The following is a 27,322-nucleotide window of genomic DNA, read 5'->3' as shown; positions in this document are numbered from 1 at the left end:
CACAGGGCACGATTCTTATTTTTTATTTCAACATTTAAAATATTCACAGATGTAGTCATGTATTCATTGACATCTCCATGGAAGACGTACCAAACAAAGCATACAGGTATTCCACAGTTACAAAGTACAGGTCTGTGACTATGTAAAGATTTTACTCCTAGAATTTATCTGGAAAACCACCACTAAAAACCAAACAAAACACACACCCCCCCCCCACACACACACACACACCCCAAAAAAGCCCCTCTTGAGTGTTTCACTGGATTTCCATAAAAAGTGAATAGCAGACTATCAACAGAAACCCCTTAATTTTCACCAGCACTTTACTATTTCAGATTTTCAGTCTTCTTTCAACATGCCCATGTCATCAGGAACTCTTCTCTATTTTTCTTTTCCCCTCAATAGCCACAGCCAAGATATATGTGCTTATTTTCATCATCTTTTTTCCAAAAACACTATGCAGAACAGGGTGATCATCACGGGATCTTGACTGGCTAATGAGGTAAGAGCAGTCTTCCAGGAATTCCTTAAGCATTTATGAAGCAAAACAAGAGAATCATCAAATTATATGCTGTTTTTTCAGTTTTTGGTGGTTGTTCTTTTAATAAAATGCCAAGAGCACTGGAAACTGGGCACATGCTACTTGTATGTGAAAGAGAGTAAAACCCATGAGGAAAGGCTGCTGCTGAGCACATGCCAGGGCCGTGGTGGTGAAGTCCATGTTGGTTGGCATCACACGGTAAGAAATGGTGACCACAATGCCATTCCTCCTGAGCGATCTTACCAAAAAGGTAAAGTGTAAACCGGAACAAAAGTCCCCTTTCTCTCAGGAGGAGTTAACTTGGCTCTTATTTTAACCAGCCCTCATCCTTCCCTACGCACACACCAAACAAAATAGATTTATAATTTCTATACACTGCACATCCAGTAGCACTATTTAAATGAATTTAGCAGTCAACTTAACAAATTCTGCCAGAGAAGCACTTCTGACATGAAGGTTTAACAACGCACCTAAACAGCTGGACAAGGCCTGGGTAGTGACAGATTTTGGCACCATCTTTGTTAGCAGGTGGTTTCAAAATGTACATATCCTTAAATTCAAATTCCTATCAACCTAGGCAAGTCAGCAATTATCCCCTCTCCATCTACACCAAAATCAAAAAGTTCTGTGTTCTAACAACCCTTTCTGGATATATAAGGAATAGTTTTCAAGTCTACCCAATCAAGTTCACAGGACATGTTTCCAAAAAAGGGGGAAGTTATCAATCAAGTATGAATTGTCTAAAATGCGTTATTGGAACACTTTGGTACCTAGTATTTGAAGAAGGCTAAAATACCAGAAAGAGAGTTTATTTCCTCAATTACATACTGATTAGGGTTACTGCTAAAAACACTTTTTAAAAAAATCTAAAAATGTAAAAAAAAAAAAAAAAAAACAGAATAGCTCCAGAGAAATTTATAATTATATGTGGTTTGGAAGATGGCTTTGAAATCAAGTCCTTGACAATTCTATAAAATGTTCTAGACATAGTTAGCAATCAAACTTGGTATTAATAGTGCAACTCTCTACATGGCAATAACCAATTTTTATTTTACGTTAGCTATCAAAAATAACTTGTCCACAAGCATTTTTTACATCTTTAAACCTCTCTTTTGACTATTCTATCTAGAATCGTGTCCTATCTACATGATCAAAATAGCATTAGTTTGCGAGAATTCTCCGACATCACGGCCTTCTGTAACTGCAGGCACAGCTCCCTGCTATCCTTTCCTAAGGCACACCAGGCCTGCTTATTGCTGCCGAGGCCCTGAAACCTGTGTTTCAATCTATGTCTCTGTCACCAGTTCAATAAAAATCCTATGGAGTACCTGCTAGATTAACTGCAGAAGAACCAAGCCTATGTCTGAAGCAAAGGCCAAAAAACACGAGTGCATGCTCTTTCCCTAAAAACCAACCACATTGCCTACATGACGGCAAAGCTCAGCTACATCCCTGGCTCTATATAACCCATACTTGATGTTATAAAATAAAATGTTAGGCCAATGAATTTTCACAATTTTTATTAAGTCCTAGTCTAATTTAACAATATCTGATTCTATAGACATCATCCTATGGTGAACATGTTCAATAAATGAAAGCAAATCAGACTCTAAGTCATTATTTTCTGTAGAACTAAGCAGTAAGATAACTACTACACAGAACAATACATGACATACACTTACTTGCTCCGTTTTCATACAAGCCATGTTGTTTATCAAACTATATCTCCTAATATTTAATACAGTAGAATTAGTGACTGTAGTTCTCATATAATATTTTAGTTACAAGTACCTTATTGAGATAACTAATATTTCGACAGTTTCACTGACTTTCCAGATTAGCAGAATATATTCAAGAAAAAGCAAAAAGTGAAATGAAAGCTGAACATGAAAAGTGTCGAAGGAAAATGAAGTAAAGATAACAAGGGAAGTGAAGTATCAGTGGGGTTGAAAATCCAAGCCTAGATATTTGTTTAGAAGAGATCAACTAGGCTTTCACAGATCAAGTTTATAAATTCAATACAATATAAATCCTTATAATGAAAAGCCGAGTTGAAATTCAAAGGTCTATAAATTTTGGCCTTAAATACCGTAGTACCAATTCTTCGGACCAAAGAAGGCCACACAGTTATGATTGTATTACTTGATTTTATTTTACACTAGGTGGTGGACACAAAGCAACCCCTTAATAAAGTTGACAATTAGCTTCACTCAGAACATTTTTAATAATGCACATTAAAAAAAAAGTATTCTTACAAATTGTTCTGCAATCCAAATATACAACAGCCTGGAAAACAACATTTAAAAAACAAAGCCAATGTAAGAAGAGGTTAAAACAACTAGGACAGAACAGGTTTATATGGCTCAGATTTCACAGTTTTCTCACTGCATCGTCAATGTCAGAAATCTGTTCCTTCAGCTGGCTCCACTGCTCAGGGTTTAAGGAAATACCTAAAACAAAGTTTCAAAAATCAAAAGTTGAAAATGTATTTAAGCTTTCTTGAGTATTTTTAAACTTCCAAATAAAATACTATTTTATCAACATTGCCATTTTGAATGGCACGATGATATAATATTGAGAACAATGTTAATTATAGATTCATCCTGATTGCCTGAGATGATTGATGCTATATCTAGTTTTACTTCCTACACTGCATCCTGCAAGACACATACAAAACTCAGGGAGAACTAATCATGACTTGAAGTTTAGCTCACAAAGCTTGCAAACTAGCCATATTTCAGTGGCCAGGTCCAAGTTTGGTGTGTGACATCCATTTCTACATTCAGTTGGCTCCAACATTTGCTCAAAATTTCCACAGGAGTTCAGGTGAATGACTTGTACGGAGTTCCTCACTTTGGAAAATCCCTGGGGTGTGACTTCTTGGAAGGTACATTCTAGAGACTGGATTCAAATCCCAGCCTCATCATCACTAACAATATGACTTAAAGCAACTGCAAGTGCCTCTGAGCCTAAGTTTTCTTGTCATTAAAATGGTACGTATATTACGCCTCCAGAGTTGTTTCTGTGACTAAATTGGCTGATTTGAACTACAAGCTTGGCATATCACTAGACACATGTAAAACTTAAAATGTTAGCTAATGACAGGTCTGAAGTATAGGCAGAAAGAACGTTGTACTTTAAATTTCCAGTCATCTTAATATCTGACCCATGCAAATGGAGAATTAACTAGCATTGAAGAACTGATGGATTTCTCAGAAAACTGCTGGGAGGCCCTAAGTGGAGAGGAAGGAGAATGCATTGGGACACACCTAGGAAGGGCTTTCTAGCTCATCTTACTGGTTAGTAATCACAGCAAGAAGAAAAGAACTCGCCCTAGCCGGTTTGGCTCACTGGATAGAACGTCAGCCAGCAGACTCAAGGGTCCCGGCTACAATTCCAGTCAAGGCATAAAGGCATACACCTTGGTTGCGGGCACAAACCCAGTAGGGAGTGTGCGGGAGGCAGCTGATCGATGTTTCTAACTCTCTATCCCTCTCCCTTCCTCTGTAAAAAAAAAAAAAATCAACAAAATATATTTTAAAAAATAAAAAAGAACTCTGACATTGGCCACAATGGAACAGGTGGACTGACCAATCCCAAAGTGGGCTGAACAAGAAAATGTAAAAGGACATGAAAACAGACATTAAGTTTACTAAACCTAAAAACTACAGGAAAGGGTCAGACCTTACGAGATGACATGCAGGCAGAAGAAAACGGGCATTTTTCATTAACTTGGCACCCAAATGTTCTCTAGCTACTTGGTGACTTAATAAAATACGCTGTGCCCTGGCTGATGTGGCTCATGTGATAGGAAACGAATCAATGTGCTTCTCTCACATCAATGTCTCTCTCCCCCCTCCCTTCTCTCTAAAGATCAATGGAAAAAATAACTAAGTAACATATGCTTCTATGGTGCTGGATGAAGTAGAAAAGGAAGACAAAGCCCACTTAAAGGACACCGCTCTGAAGAACACCCCAAGCAAACACTGAACACCAGGATTCCCGGTCCGCATTTTATAGCTTCCCAGACAGTGCCCACTCCACTTCAGAATTAACGCAGAAATAATTTTAAGTGACATTCAGTAAATCAGCAACCTTATAACTCCTGAGCCACCTAAGTGCTTTCTCACAGTCACAGTATCTGCACAACCTCCTCTACTCTGAAAAGGACTCCTCTCCCATACAATTCACAGGACTGGCTCCTCCTTTATCTGGTGTGAAATGGCACTTCCCCTCTCAGAGCAATCTGCCCTTTTATCTCTCGTCCCTGTCATTTTAATTATGTTTACCTGCACCATTTGTTTAATAGTATTTTTCATTTATTTCAGAGAGGAAGGGAGAGGGAGAGACAAACATCAATGAGAGAGAATCAATGATTGGCTGCTTCCTGCACACCCCCTTGAGGATCAAGCCTACAACCCAGGCACATGCCCTGACTGGGAATCAAACAGAAACCTCTTGGTTCACAGGTCAATGCTCAACCACTGAGCCTCGCTGGCAGGGCGCTGCCATGACTTTATCCTCATTCAAATTACGTGTTGCCCTGGCCAGGCAGCTCGGTTGGAGCATCGCCCCCATACATTAAAAAAAAAAAAAAAAAAAAAAGAGAGAGAGAAAAAGGGTTGCGGGTTCGATCCTCATTCAGGGTATATTCAGGAAGCAACTCAACTGATCAAGTTTCTCTCACATCAATATTCTCCCTCCCTCCCTCCTTTCTCTCTCTTCCTCTCTCCCTCTCTCCCTAGAATTCACAGAAACATATCCTCAAGTGAGGATTAAAAAATAGTAAGGGTCATACCAAAAAGACTACAGGAGATAGTGAATCAACCAAATGAGGATCTTCCTCGTGCACTGCAACATTATTTCAATTTCAAACTAGGTCACTTAGTTTTTATTTAGTCCCAATATTAGGACCAAATTCAGGAAATTAAATCTCACCTTTTCTTCCTGGTTTCATTTCACCTTCTGGATCCATCCAATATTCTCTGATATCAATTAGGACTTTCCCTTTGAAGTCCCGGACGCTGACGTACCTCATTTTCCCAATCTGCAAAAGAAACAGAACATAAAAAAGCATTCATTTATAGTCACAACTTACTGCACACTCACTATTCTTTTAGTCACAAAAATAACTGCTACTATCAATATCAAAACTGCAATCCAAAGGAAATGCCACTATTAAAATCTTTGTAAATGATGGAACTAAACAAGTACAACTCACATTTCTAATCATTTTACATTAAAAGAATCATTAGCAAAATAGTGCAACCACTATGGAAAACAGCATGGAGGTTCCTCAAAAATAGAACATCTGCTCCAGCAGCCCCACTTCTGGATATGTATCTACCAGAAATAAAAGCAGGATCTTGAAGAGGTATTATCTGTACACCCATATTCACAGCAACATGACTCACAACGTTTGGGACAGGGCAACCCAAATGTCCATCTTCTCATAAATGAACGAATAAAATGTGATGTATACAAGCAATGGAACATTACTCAGCTTGAAAGGCATTCACATGCTACAACATGGATGAGCCTGAGGCTATTATGCAAAGTGAAATAACAAATCACCAAAAGATATCGATTGTATGATTCCACCATAAGATGCCTAGAACAGTCAGATTCCTCTCTGAAATCAATAAAAATATATATATGTATTTTTAAATGTAGGTATCTTAGGAGGCTATGGCACTGAACTAAACATTTTGGTTTTACAATAAGCCTAAGAGCTAGTTGAATAGATTAAATTAAAATCTACTAAAATAATTTTGATTATTAGACACGTCAAAAATTCAATGTGGGCTTGAGCAAATGGAAGAGACTTTAGATGATAGGATTTGACCTTGAAAACGATCAGCCATTAAATAAGTAAAAGGGAGAAGAAAGTGACAAAGACATGGAAGGGAAAAAGCAGAAAGATACAATCCTGATTTCCAAGGGCAGGCTGGCCACATTGGCCTAGATTGCAGGACTTGAAAACACAGGAAGAAAATTCTGAAGCCAAAAGAAACAATCAGAAAAATACTACTACTATACTACTACTGCTGCTTGTCTTTTGCAAGACTCATCTTCCTGAGATATCAGAAACCTGCAAAGAATTAAAACTTTGAACCCTCACTAGTAAAAGTGAACCTCTTTCTGAAACAGACAGGCAATGATCATAAGTAATTGAAGAGTCAGAAAACTGCTGCGGATTTGCAGTTTAGCCAGCAGCAGCGCTTCCAAGGCAGTGGTACCTGGAACGGGTGCTGAAAGGGGTTCCTTTAAGCCAGGTGTGAAGGGGGTGCCTCGATACATAAGGAAATGTCTGTTTATAGACTAACCAGTACATTGGACAGGTACTGTACATAAGAAAGGTTAAAAAAGGGATTCATTTGGGGTCTGGAACAAATTAATTCAACTTACATTCTTTCTAAAGGGGAAAAATGATTTGGTTTTTGAACAAACTGGGTCTCGAACAGCCTTCCGAAATGAATTACGTTAGAGAACCGAAGTTCCACTGTACTGTCTAATGTGCAATCCCCAATCCCTTCCTTTGGATTTCTACAGCTTTTAAATTCACATTGTTTTACATACAGTGAAGCTACAGACTTTAGGTGTTAGCAATGACCTAACACCACAGAGGGAGCGTTTGAGGTACTGCTGCCAGGCGTGCTGGCCATTTGGCTCACATTAAACTTGTAAAAAAAAAAAAAAATCAGCATCATATAAATTACTTTCACTTCTACTAACTTGTTCTTGTATTGCAATGACTAGCCTCAGCCAGAGCACTAACAGGAAGACTGCCTGTTAGAGGAAGGCGCTGGGATCGCTCCTCAGGCCCAGCCAGCCAGGAAGTGCTCGGGGCCTCGCCCACTCACCTGGAACATGTTGTCATCCCGGCTGCTGCTGCTCTGCTTGGAGGAGGCCAGGGCTCTGGACGTCTCCCCAGTCTTCTGCTTCTTCACAGCCTTTTCTGAGACAACTTGCTTTTTCCTCTTTAACTTGGAAGAAAAACATGAATATGGTTAAAACATGCACCCTTAAAACATTTCTCGGGTTTACAGACAGAAAAGGGGGGGGGGGGTATATACAAGTTCAGTGAGCAACAGGAACCTAACATCTGACCATAAACTCCTAACTGGGCAGGCCGGTAACTTCTATTAAGTTTCTCTCTGCATTAAGTCCGGTCATGGTCTCTGGGCACCTCAGTTCACGCACCTTTGAAATGCCCAGTTCTCAGACCCGGAAGCTTCACCGCCCTCGGGAGAACATTTAGTTTCCCTTGTTAACTACCCTGTGGTCCAATCCCAGCCTCGCTTTCCATGTACCTTCCTTGTCTCCCTCATCATTCCAAATGCAGTTTGGCTTACTTAACTCATAAAAATTCCCTACAAAGTTAGACGTTTCTTACATGGAAGGTTCAAAAGATTCCAATGTTTTTTAAGACTTAAAGGATCAAAAGTCTACATTTACTCATTAAGTAAAAAACATAAACATAGCCAAGACCCACCAGACAATGAAACTCTGAAACTAACCTAACGCTGGTATATAATAATATTTGCAAACAGTTCTGAGGAGCCCAAAAAATACATTAGGCATTGCAGTGGTATTAAGCAGAAAAGTTATTTTGTGGATCAGAATCCCACGCAAGGTTTCTGTGGAGGAACCACCACCAAAGCTGAGGGGCCTGCTGCTTCTGAATAAACCTCTGAAAACCAGAGTCTACTACAGCTACAAAGGGGACGTGCTAACTAGGAAGAACACAACCAACTCGTTCCGTTTTCTAGGGTATGATTATCTATTTATGCTCTGCTATTCCAAGAGACACGGGCTTAGGGAATCTGAGTAGGCAAAGAAACCTATTTTGTACTGTGCACAAGTCAACTCAAAATAAATAACTAAAGATAGACACCAGTGTATTAGACTAGCATCTAAAAGCAAAACAATGTTTTAAAAGCAGCATCATTGCAAAAGCTTTTTATATAACTTCAGTCTCAAAATGAGCTAACAGCCCATGAAAGCCAGTAGAGTTCCCAGCCCAAACAGTAGAGGGCAGTCACGTTCCTTAGTGGAAAGCCTGAGCTAGTCTGGGGTGGGCAAAAGTAGACTCCCAGTTGGAATACAAATGAATGCAACTAACAAATAATAGCGCAGTAAACAGTTCATGTATTCACAATTGGAAACCTACTTTTGTCCACCCCTGTATATTAGCTTACTAATTTAGATGAAGCTAGATATAATATAATGGGTACAGACAAAAAGAAATGGATGCATTTAACATATGTCTTTAGGATTAATAGTACTATTGGAACAAACAGCAAAAATTAACTCTGCTCAATAAGCAAAAGCAATTATTCTTTCCATCAGGCTCTGGCTAGATAGTCCCTGTGGGCTGGTACATGCCTGACATACAAAAGCTAAATAAAAACATGTCGAATGATCATATTTAAATGCTATACTGGTGTAATAGAGTTCCCACTATAGTATACACTGAGTGGCCAGATTATTATAATCTTTGTATGCATAATAATCTGGCCACTCAGTGTGTGTGTGTGTGTTCATCCATGGGTGGGGTCTGGCCAGCCTGGCCAGGGGGAGGGCACATGGGTGGTTGGCCAGCCTGCCTGATGGTCAAACTCCTGGTCGAGAGGACAATTTGTATATTAGCCTTTTATTATATAGGATAGACAGAGTGGCCAGATGATTATGTGTTCAGATCCATCTCCCCCAAAGCCCCCCTTAAGCTCTCTTAACTAGCACTGCCACCCAGGCTCGCAGACAGCCTGCGGGAAGGCAGCCTGAGGAAGGGCCAGACACTCAGTGGAGAAGGCACCACGGCCAGTGCAGCTGCCTCTGATGCAGGAAAAGCCTCCTCTGCCTAAACAGGCCATCTCAGGGCAGCTTTGCTGGTGCCAAAGGGAGCGAACCAGTCAGTAACATTCCCACTTAAAGTGGACCAAGCCTACCCTCTAAGTAATACTGTGGCCGTATAAACACCATTGACTGAGACAGGGTCAAAACCGACACATACATTCAAGGAGTTCAGATAATCTGGATCAATTACTTCACACAAAAGCTACAGAGTAAACCCATTTCTAAATAATGGCAAACATGACTTTGGGCTAATTCTAATGCTATGCCTCGGGTCTACGGCAGTGTTCTGCAGGGCTAGGGTTCCCCCACAGAAGTCAGGATGAGGCTGGCTGGAGTCCGGGTTAGGGGAGAGGGTTCTGCATGGAGCAGCACCCTAGGCATCTGAGTGAAGTGAAGATCCAGGGCCTTCTTCCTACATTTCCAGAAACGTCCATCCGACACACCTTGCTGTCCCTCAGAGCGGGACCTGGGCAGTACTGCTGACTGAGTACTACAGAAATGGCCTGGGGCAGCAATAGTCACCTTTTTGTCAACTTCACTGTCGGAATCGCTGCCAGAAGAGCTTGAAGAAACCAGTTCCTTTGACTTCGGCATTCTGAAAGAAAAGCGTACCAGGTAAATAACTTACAAATGGCTCTATCACATTCATTTTAATCGCCCCCACCAAACATGTAACAAGTTCCATGGTTCATGCTACCATTTGGTGGTACTGGAGCTGTTATTCTGAGCGCAATGCTGGAAGTTATCTTCTAATCTATGCTCTTCCAAGCTGAAAATAACATGCAAAGTGTCATACACATCTCACACTCTTATACCCCTTTCTCAAAGTCAAGTGTACTTTTATACTTTATTTTAGCAGGGCGAGATGTTTATGAGTAAAGTCCATTGCAAGAAGCAGCTGACAGTAACCAGGTAAAGCCAGGGTGAATAAGACCTCTCAGTAAGGCTTTCCACCTCTCACTGATGAGACCTGACATAAAATTATTCACCACAGGGAATACTTGCACTATACAGATGGTGATGTACAATTAATTTGCCATTGCACTACTACTAAAGGCCCAGTGCACAAAATTCGTGCACTTGGGGTTCGCTCAGCCTGGCCTGCAGCCTGGGAGCCCTCAGGGGATGTCCAAATGCTGTGAAGGCAGGAGAGGCTCCCACCTCCACACGGCTGGCCAGCACAGCTTCTAGCTAAGCGGCAACCCCCTGAGGGAGCACAGTGACCACCAGGGAGCAGCTCCTGCATTGAGCGTCTGCCCCCTGGTGGTCAGTGCACGTCATAGCAACCGGTCTTTCCAGTCATTGGGTACTAAGTAATGATTTTTCACATTTTGTATATATTCTTTTCTTTAGCTTTTTGACCATGCCATCCAATAACAAGGACTAATTCAGAGTTCACAAAGTGATACATAATTCGCAACTTAATACATTTTAACACTGATTTTTTACTCTGGAATGTACTAAAATTTGAAGAATCTGCTTGTGGTACAGGCAAACCCTGTCCTCAAATTCCGAGATCCTCGCTTCCTAGGTCCCCGATAGGAAAGAGGCACACAGCCCAGTGCCTTCCTTCCCAGCACATGTTTCCTGGGGGCCTGAGCCGCAAGGCAGAGCCCTGTGCACCTGCATTTACAGATTTGTTTAAAACCTAGATCCCAAATGTCAAGGAATTCCAAGACACACAGAACCTATTTTCAAGGCACTTGTGCCAGGTGGTAAAAAGTTATCTTCAGCTGAAACCGGTTTGGCTCAGTGGATAGTCCACCAGCCTGCATCAGACTGAAGGGTCCTGGGTTCGATTCCGGTCAAGGGCATGGACCTTGGTTGCTGGCACATCCCCAGTAGGGGGTGTGCAGGAGGCAGCTGATCAATGTTTCTCTCATCGATGTTTCTACCTCTCTCTCCCTCTCCCTGTCTGTAAAACATCAATAAAATAAAATAAAAGTTATCTTCAGCTCTCTCCATCTCCCCTCTCAAGAGACTGAGTCATATTGTTCCATGCCCTAATGGGCCCAGAATACACCGCACACAGTCTCCCTGTCTAAAGAACAAAAGACTCCACTTCCTCCTTTAAAAAGTCACAGATAACGTCGCTCTAAGCTTCAGTAGCAGTGGCCTTGACTGTGCTCCACAGCAGGGGGTCAGGGGAAGGGCCCCCTCCCCCATCCTGGACATTCAGTTCCAGCCGCAGAGCCACCCTCACCCCATTCCCGCTCCTGCTCCATGTCACAGCCCGTCTCCCCATCCACCCCGCTCAGCACGCCCGGCCACTCAAACCCCGACCAGGCGGGCCCGTGTTTCCCGGGAAACGCCCGCCATCTGGTCCCACAGGAACGCACCCTCCCTCTGAGCGGACCAGGCGATGGTGCCCAGAGCCGGCCCCCGGAACCGATGGCCAACACACTCATCTTTCCCTCCCGGGCCTTCGTGCTCCAAAAGAACGCAGGCTCGTACACCAGGCAGAGGCCACGAGCATCGCTAGACTAGACGCTCTACAAAACCCGACGAAACACAAACAAAAACCACGCGAAATCGCTGGTGCAGGCCGGCGGGGAGGGCTGGGGCCGACCACCCGGGACTGACCTCGGGCGGCCCCGGGGGTCACCCCCAGGCCCGGGAGGCGGTGGCGAGGGGGTCCGGGGCTAAGGGGGAGGGGCCTGGGCTGCGGGGAGAGGGGGAGGGGGGCCGGGCCTAAGGAGGAGGGGCTGCGGGAAGAGGGGAGGGGAAGGGAAGGGTGGGGGTGGAGAAGGGGAGGGGAGGGGAAGGGGAGGGGGAGGGGAAGGGGAGGGGAGAGGAGGGGAGGGGTGGGGGTGGGGAAGGGATGGGGAAGGGGGGCTGGGGGGAGGGGGAGGAGCTTCGGGAAGAGAGGAGGGGAGGGGAGGGGTCGGGGTGGAGAAGGGTGGGGGTGGGGGAGGGGAGGGGGAGGGGAGTCCGGGGCTGGGGGAAAGGGGCCTGGGCTGCGGGGAGAGGGGGGTCCGAGCCTAAGGGGAGGGGGTCCGGGCTGCGGGAAGAGGGAGGGGTCCGGGGCGGCGGGCGGGAAGAGGGGGGACTTGCACCAGCGCCATTTTCTCCACCCGGAGCTCTCCCCGCCCCCGGAGGCCGCCGGCCGCCCCTACCCCCACCCGCCCCGGCCCCGCCCCCGCCCTCCTCCCCGGCCCCGGAGCGCCCCCACCGGGGGGCAGAGGCGAGGCAGGGGCTGGGGGCAGGGGCTGGGGACAGGGGCAGGGGCTGGGGGCAGGGGCTGGGGACAGGGACAGGGGCTGGGGGCAGGGACAGGGGCAGGGGCAGGGGCAGGGGCAGGGGCTGGGGGCAGGGGCAAGGGGCAGGGGGCAGGGGCAGGGGCAGGGGCAGAGGCTGGGGACAGGGGCAGGGCCAGGGGCAGGCAGGGACGGACGGGGCCCGCGGAGGAGCGGCCCGCCGCCGCCGCCGCATTGTCCGGGCGCCCGGCCCCCGCCCGCGGCCTCGCGTGCCCGGCCGGCTCCGAGCCCGGGCCGCCCGCCCGCCGCCCGCCGCCCCCCGGGGCCGCTCCCGGGCCGCTCGGCGCCGAGGGGCTGCCGCGGGGCGCGGGGCCCGAGCGGGAGGGGGCCGGGCCGGAGGAGGGGGCCGCGGAGGCCCAGGCGGGGCGGGGGCCGGGCCGGGCCGCCATTTCCCGCACGGCCTCCCGGCGGGGAGCGGGGCGGCGGGGCCGGGGGCCGGGGAACCGGGGGGCCGGGGGCCGGGGGCCGGGGCCGGGGGCCGGGGCCGGGGGCCGGGGCCGGGGGCGCGGGGCGGGGGCCGGACTCACGCTGCGCCGCCGCCGCCCGGGTACCAGCCTCCGCTCGCCGCTCCGCGCCGCTGACAGAGAACCGGACGTGACGCAGCCGAGCCTGGCCCCGCCCCGAGCACGTGACAGGGCGTGGCCTCGCCGGGCGGCCCGCACCCTGACCCTTTCCAGGGCCTTAAAGGAGCCGCGCCCGGTTCTGTCTAAAACAGACGGAGAAAACCTGAAAGGCGAGCGCTGGGGTGAGAGAGACACCGTGGATGGGGAAAGGAGGCTTGGAGCTCAGCATGGCCGCTCTGACAGGCCGGGAGGCGCCAGTCCCAGGGGCAGGGAGGGTTGGCACAGAGAAAGAGGGGGAAAGTCCTGGAAGCCCGATGGTCAAGTGCCTTCAACGAAGTCCAAAGAGCTTGGACTTGATTCCATGGGGAAGAGAAGGCAGCGAGCCCTAGCCGGTTTGGCTCAGTGGGTAGAGCATCATCAGCCTGCAAACCGAAGGATCCCAGGTTTGATTCCAGCCAAGGGCACCAGCCCAAGATGTGGGCTCGATCCCCAGTGTGGGGCGTGCAGGAGGCAGCTGATCCATGATTCTCATCTCTGATGTTTCTATCTCTCTCTCCTCCCTTGCTCTCTGAAACCAATAAAAATATATTTTTTAAAGGAGAAGAAGAAGGATGCATTGTGAAAAGCCCTTGAGCCCAGGCAGTGGAATGTTGCCGGGATGTCTGGGGTGATAGGAAGATGGGGCGGAAGGAGGAAGAAGGAAGAGCTGGGACCTGGGAAAGCCATGGAAGAGGATGCTCTGAGAGCCGGGGTGAGAGGTGATCAGTTCCTAGGATATCAGAGTGACTGTCTTCGGCCCGGCTCCAGCCGAGCTCTCCGTGCACATGTCCGGTCCCACACAGGGAGCATGAGGAGTCATAAGATGAGATCTGCTCTGAACGTAACCCCCTGGGTGCCAGCACCTCCCTTCTGAGACCCCCTCGCCTGCACTGAACGTGGAGAGGAGAGACCAGCCTGCCTTCTTTGCCACTGATGATGGTACAGCTGTGGAATGGTGTCCGCCAGAAACAAACTCCGGGGCTGGCTGTGCAGCAAGAGAGCAGGCCCTGCCCAGGAGAGAGAGGAGGCCATTGTAGGAAACAGGCCTCTGTGGCAGAGTCAACTTTTTCTTTAATATATTTTATTGTTTTTTTACAGAGAGGAAGGGAGAGGGATAGCGAGTTAGAAACATCGATCAGCTGCCTCCTGCACACCTGCCACTGGGGATGTGCCCGCAACCAAGGTACATGCCCTTGACTGGAATTGAACCTGGGACCCTTCAGTCCGCAGGCTGATGCTCTTACCCCAGTGGTTCTCAACCTTCCTAATACAGTTCCTCATGTTGTGGTGACCCCCAACCGTAAAATTATTTTCGTTGCTACTTCATAACTGTAATGTTGCTACTGTTATTGAGTCGTAATGTAAACATCTGTATTTTCCAATGGTCTTATGCGACCCTGCTAGCAGTTCTGCTGTAGAGTCTAAGTCCATCAGATAGAGTCTTGTTTCTAATTCATCAATGTTTCTAACTCTCAGTGGATAGAGTCTATCCACTGGGCCAAACCCTGAGCATAGTCAACTTTTAATGGAAACAGTTACTGAATTTCCCCGGGGGCAAACAGTGAAGGGGGGAGGGAAGAGGATATAAGAACAAAGAACTCGGGACGTGAGCCAGCATCATGGTGGAAACCCCCAGGTTCCTGCCTCAACCAGACAGGGGCAGGCGGAGGCAACTGGGAAGGGCCTCAGCCCAATGTTTCCAATGGCCCCATGGAAGACAGAGAGACCCAGGCCACCCACGAGGAAACAGGTGACCCCATAGTACCCAGCCAATGGGAGCGGGAGGAGGACCGGGCAAAAGGCCGTGGTTGCACCCCCGTGTGTGCCTTACTAGTGCAACGGGACAGACACCGCCCCTGAGAACGCCTTAGAAGGCTCCTGTCCCCATACTCTATCTCCGCGTCCCTGATCTGCATCCGGAGAGATGAGCGTTTCTCGCAGTGCGGACCCCAGCGGAGCAGCGTTTGGTAAGCACCGGGCACCATGGTGACCGCCGGCCCGGCTCTGGCTCGCTCACCCTGAGGAGGAGGCTCTGAGGATGCCTTCCCAGGGCCGCCATCGCAGAGAGCACATCGGTGCAGGACCCCAAAATGAAGAAGCGCAGCGAAGGCGAGCAGAATCCCATCGAAGCGCCGCATGGCAGGCCCACGATGCCATGGGAAGTTAGGGTGCAGGCGATGGGGTGAAAAGGGGGGAAGATGGGATCTCCCTCTGTGGAACCATTGGGTCCTTGGTTCCGCCCACCTGACCCTCAGGGCAAGGGCTTTGTACCTTATCTGGAGCGTTCAGAGGAGGGGCAGTACGTGGGAAGGGGTTCAGAGGCAAACAGAACACGGGAGACGAGGCAAAGTCTGAGCACTAACGGGAAAGCATCCCTCCCAGGCCCTCTCCCCTTCTAGCCCTGTTCCACTCTTAAAAGATTAAATGCAGACAAAACCACAAATTAATTTCTTTTTTTTTTAATGTTAAGTCTAAATCATAATGAAATAAAGGTAGCCAAGCCCGACCGGTGTGGCTCAGTTGGTTGAACCTTTGACCTATAAGCCAGGAGGTCAGGGCACATGCCAGATTGTGGGCTCCATTCCCAGTGTGGGGCGTGCAGGAGGCAGCCTATCAATCGATTATTCTCTCTCACCATTGATGTTTCTCTCTCTCTCCCCATCTCCGTTCCTCTCTGAAGTCAACAAAAACATTTTCTGTAAAGCAGCCAGGAGTATATGCACTGTCACAGCTCTGCTCACCTCCCCGCTGGCACACACCTGCCTAAGGAAACCAGGAGACGTTTTCCTCCGCCCGCTTGGGGTCTTCGCTGGGCCTCGGAACGACCCCGTTTCCCCGAAAATAAGACAGTGTCCTAAATTAATTTTTTCTCCCATAGTTGTGCTAGGTCTTATTTTCAGGGAATGTCTTGTCTTCCCATGCGCTAGGTCTTATTTTTGGAGGATGTCTTATTTTCGGGGAAACACGGGTACTAGTAAATGGCATCAGACTGAAAAGACACAGATTTACTTAATATACGTTTCTGTGTCACAGGGGTCCTCAGAAGGAAATGAAGACCAGATTAGTGGCAAAACCTACATGCATTCACACATCAAGCTAGAGGTATCTGTGAAAAGTGACTCGGTTACGTAGGGAGACTGAAGGTGGATCAGCATTATTTGAACAAGACCCATTCGTGTGGCATTCTCTCAGTCCCGGCTTCCTGTCTGGATGATCAGAATGCTAATCTCCTTCCGGTATAGGAAAGGCATTTTCCATACCGCGGGTCTGATCTCCTGGTTTTGGAGAGGAAAGGGGCGGACCAGGATGTCCTCACACTGGCTGCTAGGTGTGTGTTTTTCAGTGCCTTCGCGCAAAAATAATTTCTGTGTCAGTTTTGAGGCCTATTACGGGGCGACATACTCTGGTCTCCGTCAGAGTCATGCTCCTCCTCCCAGGTAAACCCAGCACACCTGGATCAGTATACCGGGCCTGGCACCCAGCTGCCTTAACAAAGGGGCCATTCAGCGCGGTGCCGCCGGAGGAGCGGGCGGGGCCTGCGGGCGGGGTTCGGAGCTCTGGGCCTCAGGGGTGACCTGCTCAGGAAGCAGGGATTTTCAGAAGCAGAGAGAGGAGGTGCTTTGCATGTGAGTGCAGCTGGCTCCGTTCTCTTGGGTGGTGAAACTACTCGCAAACCCAAGAGCATAAGTGATTTTTCTTTTCTTTTTTTCAGTAGTAGTCATTCAAAAAATAAGAATGAAATTTTACATTTGAGTGACAGAGGAAGGAGAAGTTTTCTTCGAAGCAAAAGAGGGCCACCGTTGCTTTTCAATAACGGGAGGGAACACACATGCACGTCCCCTCACACAGCCTGGACTGCTCACAGGACTCGGCCGGCCAAGGTGCTTGGTTCCTGGGTGAGATGCTTCACGTATGAATTATAGATCCGCTCTCTGCTCCAGCCAGCTCCAGCGGGGCAGCCCGGCTCTCCTTACCGCGAGCACCTGAAATAAAATGCATTTCTAGAACAGAAATGTGGGAACCCCTTTCATGTCCCGCGTGGTTCAGGGTTCCGGTTCAGGGTTCCAGTTTTGGAGAAGGCCACACACAAATGAAAAGAGACTTTAGAAAAGATTTAATTTGGGAAATGGGGCCCAGGCAGTAGTCCCCCTCCAGTGGGAGGACTACTCCTCGCTCTGGCTTTTCCATCCCTTTTATTTATTTTTTCTTTCAATTTTATTTATTTTTTTTTAAATTTAAGAACCAATAACTGTATTTGAAGAAACAGTAACACTTGAACATGAAAACTTAACATTTTGCAAGGGCAATATGACAACACGCATGCTGGGCACGGTGACAAGGGGACGTCACCCATGGCTCTCAGGAAGGCAGTCCAGGCTCAGCTCTTCTTGCCGGCACCCAGAGCGAGCTTGTCGGAGAGGTACTCTTCCAGGCTGGAGGTCGGGGCTCCCAGCTTGCGCAGCTCGCTGACACTGGCTCCCAGGCTGTAGATGAACTGCACGTCCTGGCGCAGGAAGTGACGCGCCAGGAAACCGCGCAGGTGGGCGTCGTGCTTGCTGGTGGCCAGCTGGTGCAGGTTGCGCAGCTCTGGTTGACCATCCTCGCCATCTGCAAGGCGCTCTTCACGGCCTTCAGGCCGCTCTCCCACTGGCTGTGGTCAGGCCCCCTGATATCTCGCAGGCGGATGCAGCCCCCTCGCCGGTTCTGCAGCTCCATCAGCGTCCGGGCGTGCTTCCACTCCTCCCTGGACTGCCACAGGAAGAAGGCGGCAAGCGCTGCAGGGCCTGGTCCTGGCGGCCGAAGTAGAAGGCGATGGACAGGTACACGTAGGAGGCGTGCAGCTCCAGGTGGATCTGGTGGTTGATGGAGGCCTCGCAGTTGTTGTGGTAATTCTGGCGCACCTGGGAGATGGGCCTCGGCACCACCACGGGAGACGTAAGAGCATGGGTGGAGGCGCGGGGGCAGTGGCCGCCAGCATCGGCAGCAGGTTTTCCGGGGGCGGCCCTCCCGCCAAGTAGGTCATCAGGGCCTCGTGGCGAGGGCTGAGCGGCGGGCTGCAGGGCGGGCAGCGGCGCGGACGAAGGCGCTGGCTCCTCCGGGGACGGACCATTCCCATGGCGGTAGAGGAGGGCAGCCGGAAGCTGAGTCAGCAGTGGTGGGGGCCTCAAAATGTCTCTCTCCATCCCTTTTATTAAGACTAAAATGATAGGATATACCCGTATGCCCTGGCAGGAAACTCCAATCAAAGCCAATCGGGGCATTTATGACTAACAGGTGGGGGCTGCTTCAGCTACCATATCTAGTGATTAGCTCTGACCCTGAGTGTAGGGCAATTAGGGTTGACCAGCCTCCAAATTCCCCGTCCACAGCTCTCTGTTATTTCTGGCACAGAAAGGCAAGAATGCATGCACACGCCAAGCACGCCTAACGGGAGGGAGGTGTCGTGCACGGGCGTCTGTGCAGGAGGAGGTGGGGAACGGCTCTTTTCACAGGGAATTGCCAGAGGGGATCTTCGGGTGTAGATGACGATCTAGCTGCCGCCAGGCCTGGCTCTGGGAGAAATGGGTGATTCCTCCCAGAAGCTTTAGTGAGCACATGAGCTGCATTCGGAATGTCTGCAGGGAGACCAGAGAGGGAGGCGGGGTGGGGGACGGGGGGAAGAGAAAACCGCTCAGTCACCGGGAAGGACCAGAGCGGGAGGACTGGCCCGCGTGTGAGAAAGTCCGGAGTCTGGGCGAGGCTGAGGGCTCTGAAGCAGTCCCTGCGATGCTACTGCGCAGCGAACACCCTCCGTGACTCGTGTCTCCTGAAACTATAAAGAAAGAAGCACTCAAGCAGCAGGATGGCATTCTGGAATGTGACCCAAGGCGGCCCCTGTCCCAGCTCCTCTGCCTTCTTGCCCTGACCCTTCCCCACTCCCCACCTTCTCAGCCACAGCGTTCCACAGGAGAAGAGGGTTAGAGCAGAGCAAGGGGGTCCGATTCCTGGCCTTGGGCTTTTAAAGCCTCAGGATTTAAAAGATTCTGTCATTAGCCAAATCCTGTTCTTTCTGCCCCGATCCCTCCCACCCCCTCCCTCAGGTGTTCCCCAGACCAGGGGGAGGGGAGTCAGAGAGAGAGGAGGTGACCCTTCTCTTTAGGGTTTGGAGCCCTCGCTCTGCTCCCTGTCCCCAGACCAGCCTGGCAGAAGGTCCCCAAGGAAACCGGGGGTCTGAGAACAAAGCGAAGCTGCCCCTTGTTTTCCAGGTGGGCAGCCCCCCAGGGTGTGGGAAGAGGCGTCCGCCGCACATAGAGGATGGGGTGGGGGGGCTGTGGCAGCTTTGCTGAGTCCCGGGCTCCCCAGGGGCAGCGCAGATGTGGCCCTGGCCACCGGCAGAGGGGGGAGGCCTCCTCAACAGCCAGGATCTGAACAGTGCGGACCGAACACGCACATCTCAACAACATCCATGTACGGAAGGATGCAGGACAAGAATCAACAGGATGAAGACGGACGCTCAGGCCAGCCTGGGCCAAGAGGCTGGAGCCCGCCGCCACCCTGATGCTCTGACACCGAAAGGGCTCACCCAATGCCCGCCCAAACTTAGATGGGGAGTAAGACGGGAGGAGAGAGAGCACAACCTGAAATTGGCCGAGATGTGTTTCTGCCACTAGATGCACTGGCGATCATGAAACGCAATCACAGGAAATCAAGACAATCAGCCAAAACTGGTGTGGCTCAGTAGATAGAGCATCGGCCTGCGGACTCAAGGGTCCCAGGTTCGATTCCGGTCAAGGTCATGTACCTTGGTTGTGGACACATCCTCAGCTGATCATGTTTCTCTCTCATCCATGTTTCTAACTCTATGTCCCTCCCCCTTCCTCTCTGTAAAAAAAAATCTATAAAATATAGTTTTAAAAAAAGAAATAGTTATAAAAATAAAAAAAAGAAAGAAAAAGAGAAAAGAAAGACAGTCACCTTCCTCCTGAGCCTGTTTGCAGCACCAGAGCCCGCCCTGTGATGGACGAAGAGGAGGGAACAGGAAATAAGGGGAAAGGAGCCCTGCCTTGTGCTGGGGTGGGGTGGGCACAGCAGGAGGTCAGGAACCCCTGGCTTAGCCTCAGGCTGAAACAGGGAAGCAGGCTCTTAAATGTCAGCAGCCGCCATCCCCTGGGCCGTGGAAGGAGCGTTGGCTCTGGTCATCCAGGTGTCTTGGGGCACCTAGGATGGGGCCATTTGGGTCATACGTGCAGAAGGGGAGACATGCGAAAGGGAGTTGGGAAGGGAGGGGATACGTATGTTTGTGTGTGTGTGTGGGGGGGGGGGTTTACACCCTCTTTCTAAGGGGAGACCAGGAAGCATCTAGCTTCACAGGGGATGAGTGACAACTCTCGGACACAGTGAGTGAGAAAAGGCCGAGGGGAAACAAGTCCTGTTTCATAGGCTTTGAAGAAGACGGTAAGAGTAGTTTTCTTTCTCCTTTCCTAGCCTACCACCTGGAGAATTAGGCCTAGAGACAGAGGGAAGGGACCAGCACGGTATTTTCCAAATGCCTTAAAGGGACATAACACAGGTCAAAAAGTCACCAGCGATCAAAAGGAAAGAGCGACATTCCTCTGTGGGCCTCTGTGGGTGGTGCCTGTCCTCTGGGGACCAGAGCAGACAGATGGACACTGATGGGAGGAGAGAAGGAGAGGCGGTGTTTGCTCCGAGAAGGGCAGGGTGAGGCGCTCCCTGCTAAAATGCTCTTCACCAGACAAGCTGCTATAGGCCCTGGATTTATCTGCTGAAATCACCCTTCATAGCACAACATTGAAAAGTTAATGACTTGTAATTCCAAACCTGCAATGCTCCTTCTCACTCAAGCAATCACAAACAAGCATGAATTACATGTAAGGTCCTATGCAGCGAGGAACAGGAATGAATATATTTAAGAAAGCTATTTAAGCACAGACTGCTGAGCATTTCCCCCGACCTAGGGTGACTTTGTTGAACTTGGTAGTAGAGCTATTCTTAGATCCAATTTTCCTCAGATGTGCTATCTCACCTTTGACAGGAGAATGCATCTTATAATGGCAAAAGTCTATATTCTGCCTTCACTAGGTGAATAGCATAACTCATCATACTATTTATACCCGACTTATTTAATGTTCTATAAAATAGTGTAATTAGCTTCCAGTAAATATGCCATAATTTATATCCAAATGAGCGTTTTCCCCTTCAGAAGTCATCTTGGAAGGTGTGTGATGACTGCAATGACTCTGACGTTGGTCGAAGTTAACTTTTAGAATTCTCTTCTGAGAACGGTTGTCAGAGCTTGAGGCATGGTCTTCGTATGTCCCTAGTGACAGGAAACTTTTAGCTTTTGAGGCCAATTTCTATCTGCAAAGAGCAAAAGAAATTCTCAAATCCTTGATGAGAAATATGAGTAATTAGACATTCATAAAATAATATCTTCATAAGGATCACTAATTGGCCCTGGTGACAATTATTTTATTTTATTTTTTTAATATATATTATTGATTTTTTTTTTTTTTTAATATAGAACGGAAAGGAGAGGGAGAATTAGAAATATCGATGAGAGAGAAACATGGATCAGCTGTCTCCTGCACACCTCCTACTGGGGATGTGCCCGCAACCAAGGTACACACCCTTGACTGGAATCCAACCCGGGACCCTTCAGTCTGCAGGCCAATGCTCCATCCACTGAGCCAAACCGGTTACGGCCCTGGTGACAATTATTTTAAAATGGTGAGTATAAATGTAGTATCACCGTTTGAACAAGTAGCATCCAAAGGAGACTGACATAGAGGACAGTCCTTCAGGGGTCGTACTGCTTAGGCAAACTTTTCTGGGGTCCTCAGCATTTAATGTGCATCTTAGGTTGCTAGGCCTGTGATCGCAAATGAAGCCAATATACAAATTCAACCCACAGAGTCTCCTCTGTAGCCGGGGCCTAAGACCAGGATCTGTCTGGCTGATTGACCATCACATTTTTTTTTATAGAGTTTTCAGAGCAAGCATGGGCTGCATCAGCCAACAGATTAGGAAAATGACTAAGCGGACAGTCCATGACTGTCCTGGTCTCTGCTGAAACAAGTTCTCAACCCTCCAACAACCTGCAAAGCCACTTAACCAGAGGCCACAGCGCTGAGCGATGCTGTGTTGGCAGCCCAATCTGGCAATCCCTCAGAATACAGGATTCAGGAGAGCTATGGAGGGAGGATACTGGCCTCCGGACCAACCCGGAAACCAGCAGCTCAGCTCTGGGTCAAGACGGCCCTGCCACCTTTTCTCACTCAGATCTGCAGCTTCTCACATCACCGTGTCTTTGGTAAACGCATGTTGTTCGAAAGCAATCCACTGTTTACTTTCGGTTTCAAAAATTTAACTATGATTAACAGACCAAGACAGGTGTAGAGACTCTGGTAGTTCTGTTTTTTAAAAAGTCTGCTTTTCAGAAACATCTTATGTGGACATTCTTGTCCCTCAGTGACTGCTGCTAGATCATCAGACCTAGATGGCAGAAGTCAAATAGATTTGTTCTTCCACGGTGGCAACCTAGGTTACTGCGGACTGTATGTCCCCAAATGTGAAGACGCTGAATTTGGAAAGTCATGTGGAATTGCATCTAAGTTAGACTGAGACGTAGAACCAAATAAGGAAACCATGGGCCTAAACTCCGAGGGACATAGCAGTGATTAAGCCAAACCGTCATCTCCATTTTAATTATTTTTTTTGAAAAACATGGATGAATAATTTTCCTCACCCTATGCAAAAGACATTTTTTAATTATTTAAAAATTGATAGTTAATGATTTCTCCCCAGATTTTTTCCCCCCAATTTATTCTCTGAAAAACTTTGTTAGGGAAAAAATAAAATAAATTTCTTAGCATTTAAGCAAATTCTTCAACAATCTCCTTTCTTCTACCCTGCTGGCTTCCTTTTCTGCTTGTCCTTGACTTAGCTGTCACTCAAATATGCCTTTAAAAAAGGTTCTAGAGACACCTTACCACAGTAGATTCTGCTAACATATATTCTCAGTTTATTAATTTATTTGATCTAAAGATTTAGATTTTTTTTAATCAACAAATGACAAGTGCTGGTGAGGATGTGCAGAAAAGGGAACTCTGGTACACTGCTGGTGGGAATGCAGATTGGTGCAGCCATTATGGAAAATTGTATGGAGTATCCTCAAAAAATTAAATATGGGACTGCCATTTGATCCAATGACCCCACCTCTAGGAATACATCCTAAGAAACCCTAAACACCAGTCAGAAAGAATGTATACACCCCTCTGTTTATAGCAGCTCAACTTACAATAGCTGAGATCTGGAAACAGCCTAAAAGCCTAAAAAAGAAAAGAAGGAAAGCTTACCCTTTGAGACAGCATGGAGGGACCTGGAGAGTATCACGCTGAGTGAAATAAGCCAGACAGAGAAAGACAAGCATCACATGGTCTCACGCATACGTGGCATCTAATTAACAAAATAAACTGATGAACAGAGTGGATCCTGAGACATGGGAGCATGGAACAGAGTGCAGAATATCGGAGGGACGGTGGGGGAGGGTGGATGGGGGAGAAATAATCAACCGAAGACCTCGCATGCGTATATGCAGAACCCATGGACACAGACAATAGGGTGGTGAAGGTCTGGGGTGGGGTGTGGGATAGGCTGGAGGGGGCCAATAGGGAGGAATAGGGGACATATGTAATACTTTTGACAATAAAAACTTTTTAAAATAATTTTTAAAAAATAAACATCTAGATTTTTAAATATCTTCTATGAGTTTGAAGAGTTCTTCTCCAAGTCAGGTTTCCAATAATACTGGTCCATTTATACAAGTTCACACGTCTGAGGTTATTGAGAGAAGACACATCAGTGTGAAAAATACATCCATCAGCTACCTCCCACACACTCCGCCACTGGGGATCAAACCCCCAACCTAGGCATGTGCCCTGAAAGGGAATTGAACTGTGACCTTCCGGTGCACGGAGTGACGCCCCAACCGACTGGGCCCCACCAGCCAGGGGCTGATGCAACATCTAATAATTATTTAGTATTCTGACCCAAAGCTTACCCAGAAAGCTGAATTGGGAGCCCTGATTCAAAAGTACAAATGCCTTTGTGTCAACTCTACATAGAAAGTGGTCATTCAGTGCTCATAAAAAAATATATATATATTGAAGAGTTGCTGCTATCTCCAAGTAGAAAACCCTAATTGTGCGGGAAAGATGATATTCCTTGTGGCTTGAGGGAGGAAGGAGTTAGAACCAGAAAGTGCATATTCAACAGCGATTTTTCAAGAGGGACCGGCCGACCTGCTCTGGGAAGAGACACTCGAGAGAATGCGTAGCTGGCCCTTCTTCAGACTGTGTGGGCCTCAAAGGTCTCCACCTCCAGAGGCCAGGCTGAATGCTCCCTGTGACTCCAGACAACTAACTGTGGAACAACTGGCTGGCCCCCGCCATGGGCTGTTTTTATCTTCACTTCTGTTTCTTTGTCTAGTCTGTAAGTTTTATTTTGAATGTTCATGTTTCTTAATGTGTTGCTTGTGGACTGGTCACATGCACATTCTAAGATGTTTGTCTCCTATCTGTTCGTCCTCGGGCACCTCATGGAACTATTTTTACGTCAGCGCCGGGTACAGTATTTCTTGCTCCTTCTGGGCTGACAAGAGCCCACACTCGGAAAGAAGGACCCGCGCCAACGACAGCAGGTGTGGAAGAGAACGGGGGTGTTTCAGAACAGGAGCAGCGAGCCGTGTCCGAAGTCGGTGAGTTCTGGTGCAGGACTAACCTTCCTAAGCCATCGAGCGTGCAGAGTCATGTAAATACCAAATGGGGTTCTTTTCCGGGATGGCCTTTCTTGAAGAATGCAAAGTAGGCCAACATGTGTAACTTCCTCCACAGCTGTGTCTCCCCCAGAATCAGGCAAACGCCCGGCCGGGCCGACCTGCCAGCTGGGGAGCACAGGCCCCGCAGCCCGGGGGAACGGGGCGGCTTGCCCTTGGCCTCGGCCTTCTTCGAGTAACAGAGCTATTTATAACAGAGCTATTCTGCCCTCAACCATGAACCTGCTGAGGGCTTTCGAGGCACCCTCCCAGCGCTGGCTCAGTTTCCTCTCTCCTGTGACAGCCCCTGGACAGAGCCAGCAGGTGCTGGCACGTGGGGAGCGTGGGGAAATCCGGGCTCTCGGTGAATTCCCCCGCAGAGCTGGAGGAGGAGGCGAGCCCGCGGCCTGGCGGCATCACAGGAGTTTGTGTCTTTTCAGATGCTCAGCGAGGGTTGTGAGAGTCGTTGTTGTTGATTATGGTTGTTATGGATGCCTTTTTATTATTCTGATGGAGGGGAATCTGATTTCCTGAGCTTAAATGTGGATGTCTGTGATCACACACACACACACACACACACACATTAAAGAAGGTGACCAATTGTTGTTGAATTAAAAAGGAGTGTCCCTTTAACTCGACAGGAGATGCCAATCAAATTATTAAGTACTGGGTGAGTCCTGGAAGGCAGATGCTCCCAGCCATTTTGAGGCAAAGATGATTCATTCAAAAGATAATTAAAGTGACTGCTAACCGGGTATGAAGTTTCTTTGGGGGATAATAAAAATGTTCTGGGGCCCTAGCCGAGTTGTGGGTAGAGCATTGACCTGCGGACTGAAGGGTCCCCAGTCAGGGCACATGACCGGGTTGCAGGCTCCATATCCCAGTAGGGGGAGAGCAGGAGGCAGCCGATCAATGATTTCCTCTCATCATTGACTTTTCTATCTCTCTCTCCCCTTCCCTTTCTCTCTGAAATAAAAAAATATATATTTAAAAACAAACAACAACAAAACCCACACCTGTTTTTAAAAAGTATTCTGGAATTAGTGATGATTGCTGTACAACTTTGTGAACTCGCTGAAAACCGCTGAATTGTACTTGAAAAGGGTGACTCTTGCGGAATGTAAATTATACCTCAATTTTTAAATATATAACTAGAGAGCAGCTAGTATATGCAGAGACCCTGTGCCGGGCACTGGACAAAGAAACAGCTAACCCTTTTGAGCCTCCTCCTATGTGTCAGATGCTATGCCACGTGCTTTGCATTAATCCTCCCATTAATCTTCATAGCCTCCCCAGAGCGAGGGAGTGTTCAGGTGACCAGCTGTTGTTGCATAAAAAAAGGAGTGTACCCCATTACACAGCTGGAGTATATGGATTTAGAGTCTCTTGTTCAAAACCACATACCGTATTTTTCGGACCATAAGACGCACTTTTTTCCCCCAGAAGTGGGGGGGGGAAAGTCCCTGCGTCTTATGGTCCAAATATAGCCTACACATATACTTTTTAAAAATGTTTTTTTACTTGCCCGGCTCTGTGTGGTCTCTGTGTGCTTGCCCGGCTCTAAAATGGTTCTAAATGCTGCTGTTTTTGATTACATGTGTTTATGACTGTGATGTTGGGTTTTAATGCACATAAAATATTTTAGGACACTATTTGTTTCAGAATCTTTTTTTCTTCATTTCCCTTCTCTAAAAACTGGTGCGTCTTATGGTCCGGAGCGTCTTATGGTCCGAAAAATACGGTATGTGAAAGTAGATGGATTCATACGAAACTGCCATTTTATAGTAAGGTGACCAGGCATCCCACTTTTGGCGGGACAGTCCCAATTTTTAACAATTTGTCCCGTGTCCCGCGACGTTTTAAAAAAGTCCCGATTTTTGTAAAGAGTGCACAACAAGCTAGGGAACGGCGGGAGAATGGGAAGGGAACATATAGTTTTCGGCGGTCATGTGGCTATTTAGCCAGGATATGAGTTTTATATTATTTTTGTTCATTTTATAATGTTAAACTTTAATAATAACAAATAATTGTTGAGAACTGATTATCAAGAACTGCTTATCTAAGTTCGCATTGTTGATCGGTTGTTAGAATCCGACCACCATTGTTTGGACTTAATGAACAATGGCATTTTTTGGGATTGGCAACGACGAAAACATTTTGTAACTGCCTCTCAGACAATACACATCGTACTGCGTGCTAGTAAGCTAGTTAAACAAGTGATGTCATTACAAATCAGCTGTTCAGATAATTT

The 27,322-nt window shown here is 47.9% G+C and overlaps 1 protein-coding gene and 1 pseudogene across 1 annotated transcript; both read right to left on the bottom strand.

The window, feature by feature from the left end:
- Positions 1 to 258: 258 nt before the first annotated feature.
- Positions 259 to 13,303, bottom strand: SUB1 (SUB1 regulator of transcription). Its single transcript, XM_036410550.2, has 5 exons — positions 13,185 to 13,303; positions 9,923 to 9,995; positions 7,405 to 7,527; positions 5,480 to 5,588; positions 259 to 2,991 (listed from the first exon to the last, which is right to left on the bottom strand). The coding sequence occupies exons 2-5, from the start codon at positions 9,992 to 9,994 to the stop codon at positions 2,912 to 2,914; spliced, it is 384 nt and encodes a 127-aa protein (XP_036266443.1). The 5' UTR covers position 9,995; positions 13,185 to 13,303; the 3' UTR covers positions 259 to 2,911.
- Positions 13,304 to 17,637: 4,334 nt separating this feature from the next.
- LOC118702991 lies at positions 17,638 to 18,442 on the bottom strand (annotated as a pseudogene).
- Positions 18,443 to 27,322: the final 8,880 nt, after the last annotated feature.

Source organism: Pipistrellus kuhlii, unplaced genomic scaffold (assembly GCF_014108245.1).
Source record: "Pipistrellus kuhlii isolate mPipKuh1 unplaced genomic scaffold, mPipKuh1.p scaffold_m20_p_4, whole genome shotgun sequence".
NCBI classification, from domain to species: Eukaryota; Metazoa; Chordata; class Mammalia; order Chiroptera; family Vespertilionidae; genus Pipistrellus; species Pipistrellus kuhlii.
Note: the sequence above shows the minus strand (reverse complement) of the source record. Positions and strands in the feature narration are given on the sequence as shown.

Bases quoted from the DNA above. Each gene is read 5' to 3' on its own strand.
- SUB1 (XM_036410550.2), bottom strand. From the start codon at position 9,994: ATGCCGAAGTCAAAGGAACTGGTTTCTTCAAGCTCTTCTGGCAGCGAT. The intron at 5,589-7,404 runs GTGAGTGGGCGA...TTTCTTTTGCAG, and splicing joins GGGATGACAACATGTTCCAG to ATTGGGAAAATGAGGTACGT. The intron at 2,992-5,479 runs GTGAGATTTAAT...ACTTTGTTTTAG, and splicing joins AATGAAACCAGGAAGAAAAG to GTATTTCCTTAAACCCTGAG.